The 19,669-nt window shown below is 39.4% G+C and overlaps 1 protein-coding gene across 6 annotated transcripts in view; it reads left to right on the forward strand.

Annotated features, from left to right (window-relative positions):
• Positions 1-19,669, forward strand: part of LOC121324437 (rho GTPase-activating protein 26-like) — a 57,838-nt gene that overhangs the window by 19,309 nt on the left and 18,860 nt on the right. For all 6 annotated transcript variants that reach the window (XM_041266305.1, XM_041266310.1, XM_041266309.1 and 3 more), the window contains exons 2-16: positions 5,907-6,002; positions 6,746-6,807; positions 7,532-7,603; positions 8,652-8,753; positions 9,769-9,879; positions 9,997-10,101; positions 10,704-10,833; positions 11,406-11,506; positions 12,415-12,509; positions 13,778-13,856; positions 14,573-14,609; positions 15,013-15,078; positions 15,332-15,406; positions 18,981-19,068; positions 19,300-19,358. In XM_041266305.1, coding sequence (XP_041122239.1) covers positions 5,907-6,002; positions 6,746-6,807; positions 7,532-7,603; positions 8,652-8,753; positions 9,769-9,879; positions 9,997-10,101; positions 10,704-10,833; positions 11,406-11,506; positions 12,415-12,509; positions 13,778-13,856; positions 14,573-14,609; positions 15,013-15,078; positions 15,332-15,406; positions 18,981-19,068; positions 19,300-19,358 — 1,278 coding nt within the window. The remainder of the gene's footprint in view (positions 1-5,906; positions 6,003-6,745; positions 6,808-7,531; positions 7,604-8,651; positions 8,754-9,768; positions 9,880-9,996; positions 10,102-10,703; positions 10,834-11,405; positions 11,507-12,414; positions 12,510-13,777; positions 13,857-14,572; positions 14,610-15,012; positions 15,079-15,331; positions 15,407-18,980; positions 19,069-19,299; positions 19,359-19,669) is intronic.

Raw genomic sequence — 19,669 nt, forward strand, 5'->3', positions numbered from 1 at the left:
GCGTTTGCAGTGGTAGCTGCTGTGTTACTCGCTGCAGTGAAGGGAAAGTAAAACGTAAGCGTTTGTGCTCCTGACTCTCAGCCCTGCTGTATCAATAAATGTGCACTGGTTCCTTTGATGTGAGTGTCATTCTGCTGACATGTGCTCTTGTGATGAAAGCCAGCTGTTTGGCAAAACAATGGACTTGTTTCTGGTTTGTTTGGGCGTGCTGGTTTTGTTGGTAGTGTGTTGGAGTTGGACTTTTTTGCGCAGGCCTGCCTTTAGAAAAGTTGCAGTCCCTGATTGTGGCTCGGCACGCGAGAATGGGCTGTGCTCCTTTGTAACGGAGCGGCTTGACAATCATTTGAAGCATTGTACGTGTCCACGGCAGATATGATAGTTTGTGTGTAATAGAACATGCCTGATGTCCGGTTATGCTGCTATATTCAAGTGCATTGGGAGTGCTGGGTCGTTGAAGCAACTGAAATACTGTATCTGGAAAGCTTGCTTCTACTACTTTTACTAAAAAAAAAATCTTAACACTGTTAGAAATTACAACTAATAATGTTATTCATTATTTAGCAGGTCATTTTAGTTTCCTTGTTAAAATATTGTTGTAATTTCTGTATAGACCCATTGTCCTGTAACAAAAGTAAAGGTCTTTCGTGTTTACATCACACCATGTAGGACCAGACAAATATTGGCCAGGCATGAGTATGAGGGAGCTTTTAATTGCAGATGATTAACTTCTCAGAGTTTCCAGTGGCTGCTTACATAACAGGGTGCTAATCCTTGTGTCTCAGACTGCTGTAGCAGAATGTGTGTCGGCATTGCTTACAATCTGAGAGGTGTATCCCTGGTTATTCTGGTAGGATTACTGTATTAGCAGCAGACCAGATACAGCATTGGCTTCATGCTATACTGCATTGTAAATTCGTGTCTGTTGGGCATGCTCAAACTGCGTGAGAATTTTTGTTTTGTCGCACCTCCTTTTAAAACCTTCTGAATTTAGGAAAATGCATATGAATGGGAGAGCTGAGACCAAAAACAATTGTGTTATTCTGTAGTTATATTTGCTCAATGCTCCTGTGCACAAATGTACAGCAAACAGACACAAACTGCTCTCTAGTTTTCCTTTGCACACAAGAAAGCAGAAGGCAGAACCTGAACTGCAAACATTTTTAAATTGAACCAAAAAAAACTCTAGTTTCAGTTATGCACACTGCAGATTCTTTTTTGAGATGCTGTTAGGTTGGTGTGGTTTGCAGTATTTTTTCAGGCTTCGTGTGGCTAGTGGCTTTGCGCCGGTGTCTCACGTCAGTTGTGTTTGTGTGTGTGTGTGTGTGTGTATATGTATGTGTGTATATATATATATATATATATATATATATATATATATATATATATATATATATATATATATATATATATGGATCTGTGTGCCAGGAGCCACTTAGGCGCAGTTACTGTAGAAGGAATTGCAGAGAGCTGAACCAAGCAAAACTCAAGGGCTGCTGCATGGTTTACTCCTGGGCCACACCTAGTGGGTTCTGCTCTTGCCCTTTCAAGTCTGTCTGCAGTATGTAGTTATTTCAGCTCTACTACACTACAGCTGTGCAAAGAGTCACACTGTTCTCATAGTTAATAATAGTTCTTGTTAAGGCTTCTATACAGTGTTGTGCATGTGTCTTTGGGACACGCAGGCAGTACAAACGCCCCTTGTGACTGCAGTCATTTGCTTGGGTTGGAAAACGGTCAGAAAGGAGCAAGAAAAGGATCACCGATCTCTGTAGGGGGTGTATTTGTATTTGGTGTGCAGCAGAATATAATAGCTGACTATTTGAGAGGAACCTTTGGATTAGGAAGTCATGAGTTCTGGCGACCTTGTCTGGGCTTGAAGAAGCTGCCTGCCTGAGTATTCTAATACAGACTGGCTTGCTGGTTGGCTCTAAAGGAGTTTGCTGTTTTCTCCCACATACTGCAAGTGGAGATGGGAGATGCAGTGTGCTGTGCAGTAGGCCCAGAATTACAGGGCATGCACAGCTTGCAGAAAAGGATGCAGTTTCAGTAAGGGTTGAGGCAAGAATCTATGTGGAAAGCACTGTTAACATCACTGCAGGTGCCAGTTTCACCTGGGAGAAACCCCAGTTAGAACATTCAACCACAGACGGCACTCTGGTTGAGCTAAAAATAAAGTTAAGCAAGAGCAAATATTTTGTCTTTTTTTGTTTCTTTCAGTGCGTGTTTACTAGTGCTTAGTGACCAGTAATACTGTAAGCAAGGGTTAGCTGTGGGAGTTCTTGTATCTCTTCAGTTCTGAAATGAAATGCTGATTTAAGCAGAAGTACAGTACGGTATTTAACAGAGAATTCTCTCGAGAAATTAGTACAGTGTGTTTACTGTACACCTGCCCGATTTTTCTTGCTCACTAAAACAAATCAGGAACGTACTGCAGTAACTCACCTGAAGTGCAGAAACCTGTTTATTCTCCACTGTCTTCTCTCAGTACCCTGTCTTTGGGTGGCTACTTGCCATGTTTCTGGTTGGTTTGGCATCTACTTAAGGGAGCCACAGAGCGTTCTGCAGTATGGAGAAGATCTCTCTGCTGCTTGGCTGTTTATATTTATTGTCTTTGTTGTCATGGGAATAGTCAGCTTTCTCATTTCGTTGTTTTAACATAGGGTCAGTTGATAAACCAGTAGCATGCTTTTGAATGCATAGAACTTTCAGGCATGCTTCCTGCATACTGTGCCACTGAATGTCCCTTTTGAGTCAATGGTTAGTCAAGTTTTAAGGTTCTGATTAAGGAACATTTGCTTTGCAGTTGAAATACAAACAGAGAAGAACCGTTCACCCTTTAAACTGAATAATTCATGGAGTTTTTCATTGTGCTCTGAATTAATAAAGTCTGTTAGTAAGAGGGATGAGGAATGAATAAAGGTCTAAGTGTACCGCTAATATTTAACCTGCTGTAAGATTCCAACATTAAGCGGGACTACGACAGTACATTGTGCTGTTGATTTTGGAGTTTCTTCCTGTTAAAGATCTCAGAATGCTGTACCTCCTGGCCCCCTGTAATAAATATATTTCATACATTTTTTTTAAACTTTTTTTTGTGTATCTACAGTCTATTGCCAAACAAATAAACACTTACAGTAGCTTAATGTGTAATACTTTTGGTTTTAGTGTGTATAGTCTTGGTGGTATCATATAAGTGTTCTGCTGTGCTGTAGCTCTTGTCAGCCTGTGTCTATCTGTCAAACTTTAAATGCAGGATACTATTGTAAGTGTGAGGTACATGGTAATAAGCACTTTGCTAAGTGTTTAATGTCCTGTATAATGATACAGTATAGAGATGTTTGTTTAAATATTAGATGTCTTCAGTCTCCTTGGTTTCTCCATGCTCTTGGATCCAAGGACACCCACTGACTTTCAGCTAAATTATTGTTGGGATTAGCTATTGTGAAGGAACTGGATATTCTATTAACTTGGGGTAAAATAACTGGGCACTGTAAATTTGAAAAGTAAAATAGACCTCTGTTTCTTGGTACAGCACTAGTACTATACAGTCTATTCCTGTCTCCCTGCTTTCCTACACCAAGGTTATTTAGTGCTTAAGGTTTGCTCATATCTGGCAAGCATCCAGTTTTCCGCAGCACTAGAAATCTACTGTCAGATCTCATCCCGATTACAGTTTATAGACAATAAAAGATGTAGTAAATCTGCTTTGAAAATGAGTTCTGCATTAACTAATGCGACCAGGATGTTGCCAGGCTTATGGGTGTGTAAAAGAAAAGCAGTAACTCCAGTACAATACACCATCTGCCTCGGAGGCCTGCTGTCAAAGTGCCCTCTGACAGTGTCCTGTGGTGACAGTACTGTACCCTGCTGTAAAATGAAATCTCTGTATTGACTGCACTTACTGGAAGTGGGATTGCTTTGCAATGCTATGCTATTGTTGAGTTGTCAGTATCGGTCAAGGGTCACTTCAGTGCTTGGTTCCTGCCCAGAATGTACTTAATACTGCCAGGCTTTAAGGAATATCAGTAGTACAAAAAGGGCAATATTTACTGTTCTGTAGAATTGCCCCCCAGATAGAAACCTGATTCTTCCAGTGTTTCAAAACAACACAACTGAGTCCATTCAGACTACCTGACTATCAAAACAATGAAGTACTGTGTTGTAACTGTCCGGTTTAGTGCTGCAGGGATATTATACACAATATTACAAGAATGCCATACAGTATTGTAATATTGTGTATAATATCCCTGCAGCACTAAACCGGACAGTTACAACACAGTACTTTTTTTAATTGCTTTTACCAGCATCACATGACATTATTTCTGTATTTCTATTCTACGCTGTAAAATAATTATTGCCTACTGTACGGCAGATTGATTTTTATCAATGTGACTGTTTTAACGTATTGACATATTCATATTCAGAACCTAGCAACAATAATTCAATATCTCCTCCTCAATCTAACACACCAAACTGATACAGGTTATATACAGTATGCTTAAACTGTATAGCTTTTTACAGTCATCTGGTCACTGGTGCAGGGGCATACACAACATTGGAAGCCTGGTATAGTCAGTACAGTTAAGTCACTTTTCACTATTGTAATAACGAATAGACAGCAGCAAGGTGTATTGTAACAGTTAACCACATCTTGATGATAAATGGAAGAGGACACAGCATTTATTACAGCTGCACATGACTTGCATCATTCGCAGGCCCCTCTATTGCCTGCCTGCCTGTGTCCTTGAGTGGGAGGACAGGTGTATCGACCTCTGTGTGGCCTTTGAGAGCGTTCTGCCGCAGTGCTTGTCATGCACACTCTGGGGAGCTGATTAATGCCACACTGACCTACTGAAGGATGCGAGCTGCTCCATCCGCCCAGAATTAGCAAACAATGTGTGTTCTGTGTCGCAGGCCCCTCTATTTGCCTGTGTCCTTGAGTGGGAGGACAGGTGTATCGACCTCTGTGTGGCCTTTGAGAGCGTTCTGCCGCAGTGCTTGTTTTTGGGAGGCACTCTCTTCAGTTCTTGTGGGCTTGTTTTACTTGCACTACTGTACCCTGGCTCTACATCTCATCATTCTCCAGATTTCAAGAGTCCCGAAGGTGCTGCAGAATTTCACCTCCTGCGTTGACCTGCTGACACATTGCACAACTGAGCTAACTTTTGTAACTTGTGGCCTGTTCTTGTTTTAATTTCAGAAAATTTCTTTTGACGCTTTTTATTTACTTTTTTTTTTTTTTTTTAATTGAGATGTACTCCCATCTGTGAGAGTACATGAAAAGCTAGGAGAGGGTTTATCCAGTCCTTTGGTTAATAACCAGGACTGTTTTTTCAGATGATCTTCTTACACTTGACTTGCTCTGGATATTGAAGTCAAATTGTTACCTGTGTGTTCATTTTAAGCTTTAACCAGTTATTGGTGATAATAATCCTGGACATTTTGGTGAAATCTTGATTTATTTATGTATTTATTTATTTATTTATTTATTTATTTATTTTTCTTAGATTGACCGGTCATAGGTGACCAACTGTTTGCTTTACCCTGAACAAATCCGTTTTTTTGCCAGTGAAAATAAAGCTTAAGACTTCAGCTGCTTTTGTTGCAGTTGTTTAGATAACTGTTCTAGTATAAACTCCTGAGTATAGTTTTGTCTTTGTAGTTTTATATTGATACTGGTAGTTTCCTTCACACAGACTGTATATTCATTTCAATTAGCCGACCAGCCTACAGTAAATGGCCAGCTCGTAATTACTGTATCTGCTTTTAGAGGTTATGTACACTCCTTTGCTTCAGTAATTTGCATTACTACAGCGTTATTCACAGGTGTATTTAAGAGTCCAGAAGCTGATGATGTATCCTGAAACCTGTATTAAAATGTTCCTGTGTTTTTTTTTTTCTTTCAGATATGTCCTCAGCGAAGAGAAAGTTTGCTGAATCTCTAAATGAATTCAAGTTTCAGTGTATAGGAGATGCAGAGACTGATGATGAAATATGTATTGGTAAGTAACTTTTTTTTTTTTTTTTGTCCCCCCCCCCCCCCCCCAATCTGAACATTAGTGTCTTTTGGATTTTTATTCTCACATATGTTGTTATTACTGTATATTATCTATATAATTACTGTATATAGAGAGTTCCCATTTATAACTCAAAAGTTCCTAAGTAGCAGAGGGTGCAAAAATTATAGTTGCATACCCCTCATGGTGATGTCTAAAAAAAACACCCCCAGGAATCCAGCTTTTTCAGTGGTTAAGTAATGATCTAAGCAATAGCCATATACTGTAATGATCGAGAACACAGATCAAAGGATATGAAATATAATATAAGAAATATAATAATATTAATATTAATATGTTCATGGTATGAAGACCCCACTGCATTCCCTATGTTAATTTCACCGAATTATAATTTGCATCACTTACTCTTTGTATTTCAAGCCCTCCTGTTTTAGTACAGTACTGCTCCTTCCCCTTACTGCATTGCACATTGCAACATTCCAGCATCATAAGAAAACCTAATAGTACTGGAACTGCGCTGTACTGTCATGCAGAGTGACTTTCCCTAATGGACCGCTGAAATATAAAAGAGCTGGTTTAATGTTTGGCATTCCAGCTGGTGAATGTTACAGTGTGCTTCAGCATTACCCTACATTGATGTAAACGATGGTGCACGTTCTGGTGGTGTTGTGTTACCCTTGATTTGTAAACTCTCTAATGAAGCAGTTGCTGTTCTTTCTCCCCCGCAGCGAGGTCGCTGCAGGAGTTTGCAGGGGTGTTAAAGAATCTGGAAGACGAGAGGACAAGGATGGTGAGTTAGGGATGCCTGGATATTGTGACCAAAGCTTATAAAATACAGTATGAAACAGACCAGTGCACTGCAGAAACAGATGCTGTGATACCTGGTCCACACTACTGAGAACACTCACTAATAATCCAGATTTGTCAGGGTTCATTCTCTATTCAAGAGACTAGCTGGTGTTTTCCAGGGCATAATTATGCCTTCATAATGACAAGGGGAGGGTGGACCTCCAAATCTGTCAGTGCTGCTGGAAAAAAGGTTGAGGACTTAGTAACTGCTGAAGAATCTTTCCTAGCTTGCACAAATTCCTGTAAAGTATGCTGTCCAGCCGCAATCTTTCAGTTTTAAATGCTGCTACTGAGGTGCTTATACGTTTTATCTGATTAACAATGTTCCACATGTACAGTGTAAGAAACACATTGCAAAGCATTTTTATGTAGTATGAATTTAGTGCATGATTTTAACGGAGTAACACTGTAGAATATTGTTAGCTTATAACAAAAGCTTATGTGTGCATGGAATCTTACTTTTACAGTACAGTGCTTTATTACAGTTAAACGACAGCATGTAAATGGAAACGGTGGTGGCGTGGGGTATGAATATGTTAATATCATCAAACCATGGGCTTTGCTTTTTATATCCTTTATAAGTCAGCAATGCCATGCATGCATGTCTAATATGACCTGCTTTTGGCTCCCAAGCAGTTTTACTGTCGTTATAAAATGTCTTTCAGATTGAGAATGCCAGTGATGTGTTGATCACACCGCTAGAGCGGTTCCGCAAGGAGCAGATTGGAACGGCAAAGGTAAACTGCTTCCTTTGGGGCTTCTGTGTGGTGGTGGTTATATTACATATCATTAATACTGCAAAATACCTAGTTCTAATGCAATAACCATTAATGTGTTGAATATACTGATATTTGCTGCAGTAATAATACAGTGTGTTTTGCAAGGGAGGCATCTGCATGATACAAATGAACTTCAATACAAACAGGAACATAAATAAAAACTTTACACTTTCTCCACAGTGCCTCCTTCTTGTTGAAGAGGCATAAAGGGGGGAAGCTTGGAAAGCCAACTTCAAAAGCGTCACAATTCAGATCAATTTACAGTAACACCCCCAGATTTGTTTGTTCAGAACCAAGCAACAACTATGAAATGTTAGCACTTATCTAATGTAGATACCTCCTGTATTTAGCATTACAGCACAGCTATTTGTACAAAGATATAGTATGGATCAGTTATGCAGTACATTATGATGTGTTGCGTAGTATAGCAGTAATGTATAAGATTGCAAAACTTGCAGAAGTTAATGCAATAGTATGAAGAGGCTAATAGTATTTAAATTTTAAGATACAGCATTTTCTAATGCAATGTCACATTCATTATTAAATTAAATTTAGTCCATTAGTGGGGCTGTATCAGGAACACAAATTAAATAAATGTGCCCAGAGTACTGGTCTTCGCAAAGGGTGTAGTAGAAGATCTAAAGCAACATCACCACCTTCTGGAAAAACAGAGAATTGCAACTGTTAACATGAAATATGATTTTATAATTATTCGTTTATAAGAAGTGACAAAATGGCTGCTTTTTTGTTTGCTTCGTCTCTTCTGTAGTGCAATGCATATGCTCAGAAACAAGCCTGAAAAGGGTGCAGGCGTTCTGCAGGTGCTTTGAGGTGCTACATAAAGTTTCTATTCCATTCTGTAAATGAAGCATTCATGAAGGGGGTTGTTCCACTGCCTGGTAACTGCACTCAAGTTTACACTCTCTCTGCTGGAACTTCTCAACACTTCATTCTTCGACACTTTATCATTTTAAACGTCTCTTTCCCCTTTCTGTCTCCTTTTCAGGAAGCAAGAAAAAAATATGAGAAGGAAACAGAGAAGTACTGCAGCGTCTTGGAGAAGCACCTGAACCTGTCTTCCAAGAAAAAAGAATCGCACCTCCTTGAGGTGAGGGCGCTTCCTCCCAGTGCCCCTGCCTTATTGCGATGTTGCATTTTAATGTGTCTCTGTGCAACTGCGAACTAACTTTGTTGACCTAGTTGATTTTATTACAGTAAATCCAGACTCAAGTGCTTTAAACAACCTTATCAAAACTAAATGCCAAGCATTTTGTTTGCAGTTTTTTTTTTTTTATAGCCTGCCCACACTGTCTGGTCCCTGACTGCGTTGATTCAGCTAGACACCAAAGTCTTTGGTGTGTGGTATTTGTATCCCACATGTTTGTGAATGGCAACCAAAGCTTTACCTTTGTTAACATTACATTTCATTTGACACATTTCTGTTCAGTTCTGAATGCAGACTAAATCCCTTTTGGATTTCCTGAGCATCTGGCCACTTACCCACACTATTATACTGTGACTTTCAGTAATCTAAGCTGGGTTTATTTTAGAGATGTATCAAAAATAATTGATATAGTGTGGTAGGGTATGGGAAAAAAAAAACAAACAGAACCAAGCCTAGACTCAAAAGCTAATTGTCCTAAAATAACACTTGACTTTTCCCTCTTTGATGCACTCTGAATCATACATGGCCTCCCTGGGGTTCCAACGAGAAGGACATGGTGTGAGCACGAAGCTTGGTACAAAACTACAACAGGGCTTTATTGAGTGAAAGTTGATGGATACAGAGTGGTATTGAGGGGCTAGCTAATGAAATAGCATTTCAAAATGCCTTTATCCTGCTTGTTGCAACACACACAGACAGAGAAAAAGTTTGATCAGTTTAGTGTAGTAAATGAAAGAAAGATACTATTTAGACAGCAAATGCTACAGGAGTTCTCAATCTCGCAGCTAGAAAATGAAAAGTCTCTGGGTGTGACATGGGCCCAGTCAGCCTAAGCACTGGAATAATGTGTTGAGAACAATGAGTATGAGAAAGCAGTCTGGCAGCTGCCTTCTGGACAAGCTGAAGCCCTGTGAGTTTAGTGACAGGTATCCATTCAATGTGTTTATTTCCTTTGCAGGCAGACACTCAGGTGGACCAGGTCCGTCAGCATTTCTACGAAGTATCGCTGGAGTACGTGTTCAAAGTGCAAGAGGTCCAGGAGAGGAAGATGTTTGAGTTTGTTGAGCCTGTATGTCTACTGTTGCATTTTAATTTTGCAGAATATTATCATAATTCATTGTATTGCTACCGAATCTTTGCATCCCGTCATGGTAGCACAGCTAACTCTGTCTTTTTGTTATTGCAGTTGCTGGCTTTCCTGCAAGGGCTGTTTACATTTTATCACCATGGCTATGAGCTGGCAAAGGACTTTAGCCACTTCAAGACAGAATTAACCATCAGCATCCAAAATGTAAGTGTCACGTACTGGACGCCTTTCTGTGTCTGCATTATAGGAAAGGAAATGCAATGTCATTCACCCAGTCTTTTCTGAAGTATTCTTTTGAAAACAGCTTGTGGAAATTGTCACGTTGGGGCTTTATATTGTTCAACAAACTGAATGCTCCATTTGGCAGTGTGTACCTGTTCTTTCAGATAAGCTTGCTTTGCTTCAGTTGGTTTGAGAATAGCACTCACGCCATGGGTGCATTAAATAAAAGCTGCCGGCTAGAATCTGGCAATACCATAGTAACGGCTCTGTGCTGTTCTTCTTTTTCTGTGTATTAACCCCATGTTGTCATTTGGGAATTTGGGGCATTTTAAGTTCCTTGTTCCTCACGCCAGATATTTTCCCTGGTAATAAATATTTTGTATTTGTTTGACCACCTACAGTATGTAACCTTTGTCAGAAATTTCTTTTGAACTAATAATGTAATTTATTTATTTATTTTTTCTGGTTGTATAAACAATCTTGCTGTCTTATACGTGTCCGGATACCCAGTATAACTTCTAAGCTGCGAAGAGTCGTGGTGTAGCAGAGTGATATTAGTGCAGAGTTGGTTTTCCTCTTGACAGACCAGGAATCGTTTTGAGGGGACGAGGTCTGAGGTGGAGTGCCTGATGAAGAAGATGAAGGAGAACCCAGATGAACACAAGACCATCAGCCCCCACACCATGCAGGGCTACCTGTTTGTGCAGGAGAAGCGTGCGTATTGTATCTTTCACACTCGCTCTTCTCCACCGGCCTCCCTGGCCCTCCACATCCATCCATCTTCCTTTCAGCTCTTCTTTTCTTGTTTATTTTTTCTATCGATTCCTCTCGCAATACTTCCTTATGATGTTAGTTTGCTCTCTCTGTGTACCATGTTAAAGACCCCCTTTTAAAGAAAGACTGCCTGTTTCTAATCACTGTACACCATGAATCCAAGTATGTTGAACTTATTAACTTGCATGCATGTAAAAATAGTAAAGAAGCTAGTAAAATTGATGTCTGTATATATGGATTTATAGATATGCAGTAGATTTTAAACAACCATTATACATAGTAAACTGTATATAAACTGTCTATTAACTGTAATAACAGCAGACTTGAAGAGGAGACTGTAAAAGCAAATTACAGATCTTTTCATCCATACTTCTGGACAGACCAGAAGTATCTTGGTAGTGAGAGCAGGCTTGACATGTGGATTTTGAGAGAGATTTCAGATGCCCTTCTGTGCCTCCGTATAGCCCACAAGCTGAGCGCAGTCTAGCTCTTTTCCACTATTCCCTCGACAGGTTCCTTTGTGTCCACATGGGTGAAGCATTACTGCACTTACCAAAGAGAGCCCAAGAGGGTCACTATAGTGCTGTTTGATCAGAAATCCGGAGGGAAAGTGGTGAGTATTCATGTGTTATGTGTTGCTTTTTCTGATGGGTTAAACCAGCATATTGACCAGAGAAAGACTAGGAAGTGTTACCCAAGTATATGATTTGCATAAAAGAGCTTAAGAAACGTTTTGTTCAAATAGAGGGCCAATTTCTAGCATTAGCGGTTTGGATTGGAAACATTTTAATTAAAATATACAGTCAAATAACACAAAGTAACTTTTGTAAAAATGTACCCGGTATGTATGGGCAAACTGTACAGAGTGAAATAATCCTTCGATTTAATGAAGCATCTGAGAGAGTTAAAAGGAACATCATGTTTACATGTCCTGGTGTTTATTCAGGAAGTAATGATTGTTTCATAAAATAGTATTTGTGTTTGGTCTGTCTGTTTCATAGTAAGCACATGAGCTCTAATGTTATCAGAGAGCTGGGTTCATTACCCACAATGTCTCTGGTGAAATCCCCATCCTGAAATTCTTGGTCATTTCATTTGTCTATCCCTGCCAAATCCATGTGCAGATTTTGGCTGGGTCATAATTGATTAACTGGTGGTCAATAGAGCCTGGCCACATGGCATATAAGAGGAGCCAGCTGCTTTGTTCTGGGGAGTTAGTTTAGGGAAAGGACTGTGAGCAGCAGGTTTTGCTCCCTTTCTGTGCATCAGGAGAGCCTAGCTTGGGTGCTGTCTTTGGTCTCTTTGTTAAACCTTGACCCCAATGCCACTACCACAACAATATAATAGATAAAAAAGTTATCTAAATGGCGTTACAATCCAGTTCTTGAAGGTTGTGAACAGTCCAGGTTTTTGCTGTGTTAACCTTTAACAATTTTAAACTAATGTAGATGCCTAATGAAGTAGATTGGATATTGCAATGAGAACTGAACAACTCCAATGATCACTGTTTACTGTTCACAGGGAGAAGAAGAAACGTTCATTTTGAAGTCCTGCACTCGCAGGAAGTCTGACTCCATTGAGAAGAGGTTCTGCTTTGATGTGGAGGCAGTGGATCGGTGAGTGGCAGGAAGCCATGCCAGTCACAAGGTGGCAGTGTTGAGACAAATTTGGGCTGTCATGGGGATCCAACAGCTACAGTCCTGCATCCACCCAGGAAGCCCACTGGATGGAGCGAAACGCTGGCACTTGTCAGGATACATCCATTTAACATTAATTACCGAATAGGTGACTTTTGAGTTATATATAGACCACATTATTTTTGGTTTACATTCTTATATCCCAGGGACCACAGCAAACCCTGGGATATAAGAATGTAAACCAAAAATAATTTTAGTATGACTAATGCCACCATTGAGATATAAAGACAGACCACTTTATTTTAATAACTAACAGACTTCCGACAGCAATAACTCCACAGAAGGCGTGGCTCAGCTTTGTTTTGCCAACAGGGAAGGTGACTCTTCTAAAGGCTGAATATGGAATAAGTAAAGCAGTTTCTAAACTTGTTTGATCAATTGAGTGTTGAGGAAGAAAACAATGTGCTATACTTCACATCCTCCCCAAAAGGATAACCTGCCTATAGTGAAAAGGCTTGCCCACCTGGAGTGTGCCAGGAAACAGGAGCGGTTTGAAATGATTTCTCAGAATGAATCAATGGCTTTCCCTGGGCTGCTGCCACGTCTTAATTGTGCAATAGATAGGAAAGCGGCGACTGTGGTGAAAATGTACAACCCTGCTGTTATTTTGTGAAACTGGAGCATGATTAAAACATCTTCCCTGCAGAATAGAATCTGATCACTCTGCATGTGATCTTGCCAGTTCTCATGGAGATTGATAGGTGTCTCCAGCTTGATTCTTTCCTCTAAACTGCAGTCAGGAATACAAAGATGCATCTTTTATCATGCGCAGCTCCTCAAATCCACCTGCGCAGGGACTGTGCTGCAATACATACCGTTACTCATCTCGTTTAGTTATGGACTGGTCACTGTACTCTTCTGTGTGGAGGCCTCCTTCCTCCCGCTTGGTGTGCTTTCTCTATAAGACTGCTCAGCACAGCGGTGTGGTATTAAAGGTTTCAACATTTGCTGTCTGGTGCACAGCGAGAATCATCAGTGTCAGCTGCACTTTATAGGTAGAGCCACAGTGTGACTCATCCCACCATCAATAGACCTGGGGTTTGTGCAAAGAAAACTACAGTTATGGGCATCTTCTTTCAATTAGGTCTGCAAACCTCTTTTTTGGATGACTGGTAAGGTATTCTGGCTTGAAGAGGAAAATGATTATGAGCTTCCTGAAATTCCATTATTGTGTGTTTTGATTCCAGGCCTGGAGTGATCACCATGCAGGCTCTCTCAGAAGAAGACCGGAGACTCTGGATGGAAGCTATGGATGGTAGAGAGCCGGTAAGTTGCTAGATAAGGACCAGGACCCTGTTTGTGCTCATAACATCTGCAGCACTGTAACAACCTTGTCCCTTGAGAGAGCATTCATTCGATTTTTATTTAATGGAACAGGAGGTGTAATAAGAGTAATGGTTGGTACAAGTGGGATTAAATATGCTTTTGAATTCAAATTGGGTTTACAACAAGAACATTTGTGGCTGTAGTAATGCCTGTGTGCATCTGGACTCAATACGTTTTCGGGCCTTATTTACTTTTGAACTGAGTAGTTTGATGACTGTGCCCATTCTATAGTTTAGTACATGGATCCCATCTCCCTTTGCAAATTGCAGTTCACTTCCCTATGGCAGTGACAATGTTGTGGACACTTCTGAGCTCCTTCTGAAAACTGCTATCAGATCAATTTAAATGCATTTTTAGCCTAAGCTTTAGTAACGGCATCTTTTCACTACATCTTCCACTTCTTGGCCTTTGACCAAAACCTCTTGTTTAGTGGTAATAAAATCAGATTATAAGCATACCGTTCCATCTCATGAGCATGCTGTGTGAGCAAGGAAGCATTTACCCAGAAAGAAGTGCAATGTGAGGCCTGGGCTGGCAAAGCCAACATCATGGACCTGACTAAAGATGCCCAAAACCATGCACTCATTAATATAAAGTTAATGCTTCCCATTAGATTGATCTGCCAAGTACTTTACAATCCGTCTTTTCGTTTTCAGGTTTACAACTTGAACAGAGACAATCAGAGCGAAGGCAGTAAGTACACTCTGTGTATTAAGAGTAAAACCAGTGGTAGTCTATGATTGCTAATATAGAGTTCCCAGCTTTGTGTAATTACACTTTGTAACATGCTTGGGGCTGGCATTCACTCATCCCCCAGAAACACTGTGCTCGCCATCATATTATTTTTCTTTGTCAATCAATGTTTTGTATTGATTTAGCAAGCAGTGACCTACAATAAATTTGAACTGGGAGACAGTGGTTTTACAGAACCTTTCTTTGTAGAACAGTGGTTTTTCCTAGAGCTATCTTCTGCGGCACATGCTTCTGGTACAGCCTTGTACAATTGTATTTACCCTACAAACTGGATAATGATGGCACTTTAGAGAAACTATTCTTCCTTTTGTAGGCGATACTGAGGCTGTGCTTTTTGTTTCAGCTGCTCAGCTGGATAGCATCGGCTTTAATATTGTAAAGAAATTCATCCATGCCGTGGAGACACGAGGTAATGTCCTTTTTTTTTTTTTTGTCTGATTTTTGTAGTGATGTACTTGCAAGAATTCATTATGCTTGGTTGTCGGTATATTCAAACTGGGGCTAGTGCAACTTTTTTAATGCACACACATGCCATGAGTATTCAGATGGGATATTCACAATGCAGTTATGTACATTTGAAATATGAGGGCCTTTAATTTAATAATTAAAAAAAAGACTTGCTAGAAATAATATTTCTAACAGGTTATGTTTTAACCCAACAGGAATCAATGAGCAAGGGCTGTACAGAATAGTTGGTGTCAACTCCAAAGTGCAGAAGCTGCTGGGCTTATTGATGGGTAACTATGCCATATACACACAGTTTACCTGAGTGCACCATGGTGTCCTGAAGGGTTAAATCAAAAGGACTATTACATTGTTAACTCATCAACTGTTTAGTGAATGACATCACAAACACATTAGTAGGTTTACATAGAAATAAATGAGTGTAGTGTACTATTCTCTAAGTACCTCCACTGTTTTTCTCCAAATACAGTTTCCCTTAACAAAGGTCCGTTAAACATACCAAAGTGTTGGGAAGTTGGCTATGCTGTGGACTTGAATTAGGGGTTTGTTAATAATAGAGTTATTATACAGTATAATATACAGTCAAATAACTTGCAAGGTAGTGGTGCATGGAAACCCATTTAAATCCAGTTTGCAATGAGAGGACTGACTGTAATCCCTTCAGAACAGGAAATGTGATCAGTGTTTTTTTTTCATAGTACATCTTCATCGTAATAAAAGTGAATTATTTATTTACAAACTCGACTCCCCTCGACTCTGAGATTATGATCCACATACCTGGAGCCAGCCCGGGTCCCTGTGCTGCTGCTGGTTACCATGCAGCACGTCGCCAGATTCGGGGAGGTGAAGCCCGAATCGTGTTTACTGGCAGCCATTTTGTTTTTATTCTGTGGTTAATGGTTCATTTTTGTAATGATGGGTCAGCATATAGGCGGGTCATCTTCTGTATACCAAAGACTGCTTAGATTTCACTTGATTTTTTTTTTTTTTTATATACTCAAACAGATACTCTCTTTTTTTTAATATAACAAATACAAGTGAAACAGGTAATTTACTCCAAAATAACAAGAGATTGCAGCCGAGTTAAAGAGCAGAGAGCTTTTGGATTCATTAGGGAGCTGGAGCCCCTGCAGAAACACTGAAAGGCAACATGCCTTTAATTCAGAGGAGATCTGTTCAGGCACGTTCTAGAAAATGTGTTGAGTGAAAGAGCTGTCATTTCAAACAAGGCTTTTAAAAAGTTTAAAAACACAACATCTCATTAAAACTCTAAATCCTACAGTGTCCAGCTAAAAAATATTAATATTCTTAAAGTAAAATAAGAAAATAAGCAAAAAATATGATCTTCATAACAGACTAGTGAAGATGTTGCTAATCAATAGTTAAATATGGATTTTGAAGCCTTGGTTATTACTCCTTTAAGGTGTTATTAATGTTTTTTGTTACTATTTCCTTAAACCGTAACACGCCAATTGCATGTTAAATTACCTTAGTATAGGCCTGTTTCGTCCTGGTGTCTAGGTGAACATCTAGGGTATTGGACGTGAATATTTCTGGTAGTGGTTAAACGGTGAGGCAGAATGAGTGTGTAATGCTTGGCCATCATTAACTCAAAACAACTGAGGTAGAAATAACAGTTCCAGGCTTTATATTGTCCATTCCGTGATCAGTTGCTTCAGACTCTGTCGAAGCAAAGCCAGGACTGTCTGTTGGGACTGCGCTGGCCACATTCAACTTCCAATCTTCCAGAAGTTTCCTGCACCAGAATAATTACAGCTATGAGCAAACCACTGGGCTGCAGCTCTTCTTGTGAAGTGGGGAAGCGACATTTCAGTTTTTAAAAGCCTATTTGCTAAATTGTGCCAGCATGTTCATCAATTCGTTCTTTTTAATAATGAGCTAATGTCCTGTGGTAACATTGTATTTTGTTTTCCTCTGGCTAGCCCTACGGAGCAGAATTCCCATTTCCAAAAAGGCGCTGTTCCCGGGGAAGCAGTGTTATGTATACATTACAGCGTAGCTCCAGGGTCTTTTGTCTCCTTGTTGCCATGGGGAAATGATGATAATTATCTAGCTTGCCAATTATAAGCACTTCCTGTGTGTTGGCATGAGAGAGAGGTTTTAATACTTCCACACTTCCTAGTCTAGTCCAGAGCCAATCCTACTACCTGTTGAACGTCAAGCACTTGCGTATTGACTAGCCGGTCCTCCCTCCATTATTAATTGGTACCAGAGATTGGGTGTGGTCCAGAAGGCAAGGTGATTTTGTTTCTTGGGTTAGCACGAGCAGTCTGCACTTTACGTAACTGAGAATTTAGTGTCTAAAAGTAAATGAAATTAAATCATTGGAAGTGATACATTGCCTGTGTGTATATGTATATGTCTGTATGTATGTAGGTATGTGTGTATGTACATGTGTAAATGGATTGTAGCTTAACAGGAAAGAGAAATTATTCAGAGAGTCTGTATTGTTGGATACAAAATAAAAAGTGCTGACAATGTATTCAATCAGTGCCCAGAGCAACTACAGTACTGTACAGCTTGTTCTACTTACTTGAAGCACAAGATTTGAAATCTCAGGCATTATTTGTGAATGGTTTTAGCTATTTATTTATTTATTTATTTATTTTTGCGCAGGTATTAGAAACGGTAAAAAAAATGACATTCAGCTAAAAGTGGGGGTGGGGCGATAGTTCAAATATGGGCGTTGATGCAGCAGAATCAGGTATATATATTCATTAAAAATGTATATGCAGTGTGAAATAGAAAGCAAATCTGTGTTCCACTGGGAGAAATCTCCTCATCACACTTGAATCAGCCTATCACCCCACCTCAGCCTAAATGATTTAGAGATTGAAGTAACCAAGTGGGAAGAGATGGTATCAAATCAGAACATCTCTTGGTTTCAAATAAGAGAATCCTGTTCATTCTGCAGGCATGTTATATATAGATGGTGATTTTCTTTGCCACTTGAATTCCAAACGGACGAGGGATGCTTGCCATTTGAGTGATGTCCCTAGATAATAGTGGCTCAGGAGCTGAACACAGTAGTTGTGAATGTGTCTGTGTAACTGCCAGACGAACAGAACACACCCACAGCAAAGCCTTATGAGTAACTTGCATGTGTATTTTGTTCTTGTTAGGGGAGTTCTGCCAGTTCTGTTGTCCGTTCAGTGCTTGTCTTCTTTCTATTCCTTAAAGATATTATCTTCAAGTATTGCTCATCTTTGTTAGACAGCTTTTTGGGTCTTCCAGTCCTGGGTTTGTCAATTACAGATGATGTTTCTCTCTGCTTGTTGATTATGCTTTGGATACCACACCTTGAAAATCGAGTGATGTGAGCGATTTCAATCAGTGTTTTTCCTTCTTAATGCAAGTCAAGGTTATTATAATAGTAGAAAACACTAGTGGAGGTTTTGAGTAAAACTTGATGCTCAGCACTAATGCATATTAGTAGTAAAATCAACGTTGTTCTTAGCTCTTATATATATATATATATATATATATATATATATATATATATATATATATATATATATATATATATATATATATAGTGTGTTCATTTTTTAAATGTAAAGGTGAAAGGGGATGGCAAGGTCCTGAAAAGGTGATCTTCCCTGCACAGCTCCACCAATGAACCTCCATCCGGGCGCCATCCTGATTTACTTGAGAAGTTGTGAAGGCTAAAAAGGTCTATAGTATTGGGTCATGAACCCAATATGAAACCTCCAACCTTTTTCTGCTTTTCCATAACAAAAATTACGAAGCTCTTGAATAAAGTGGTTCAAAACTTTTTTTTAAATGACCGTCCTCTAAAATTATTTTATATCCATTTCTCTTTAGATTCCAAAACATCATCAGAAGTGGATGTGGACAGCGCCACAGAATGGGAGATTAAAACAATCACCAGTGCACTGAAGCACTATCTAAGGTAATAAGGCAAAAAGGCATTGGTTTGCAATGCTAGTGTAATATTGACTGCCTCATCATTTTGTTATGAAAGGACAGCAATTTACAGCAGAACTATATTATCAATTTGCTTTGTTGTAAGCATGCTGTAATGACATTGTTATCACCATCTTCTGGATAAAATATGGATTTATTTTTTAAAGAGTCAACATTCTCTTGTAATTTTTTTGTATAAAACCTGTTTTTCTTTCAGAATGTTGCCTGGACCTCTCATGACATACCAATTTCAAAGAAGCTTCATCAAAGCTGCCAGTAAGGGTTGTTTGTTGTGATCACAATTCTGTGCATTTGGTTCTTGAAAGCTTAAGTATTTGTTACAACTGTAACATACCATTGTATTTTACTTTTTCTCTTTTGGTTTTAAAACCAGAAATAATTGAACCCTGCCTTTTCTTTTACTGAGAATTAATTGAACTAAGTATGTGACTAACATGGTACATTTGGTGTGATTTGAAAGATTGAACGCAGATAAAGACCTCATTGTTTTTTTGTTGATCTCATCAGGACTGAATTTATTGTTATTAAACTACTGCAGGCTCTGATGTCTTGAGATATATATATAT

Source organism: Polyodon spathula, chromosome 12 (assembly GCF_017654505.1).
Source record: "Polyodon spathula isolate WHYD16114869_AA chromosome 12, ASM1765450v1, whole genome shotgun sequence".
Lineage (NCBI taxonomy): Eukaryota > Metazoa > Chordata > Actinopteri > Acipenseriformes > Polyodontidae > Polyodon > Polyodon spathula.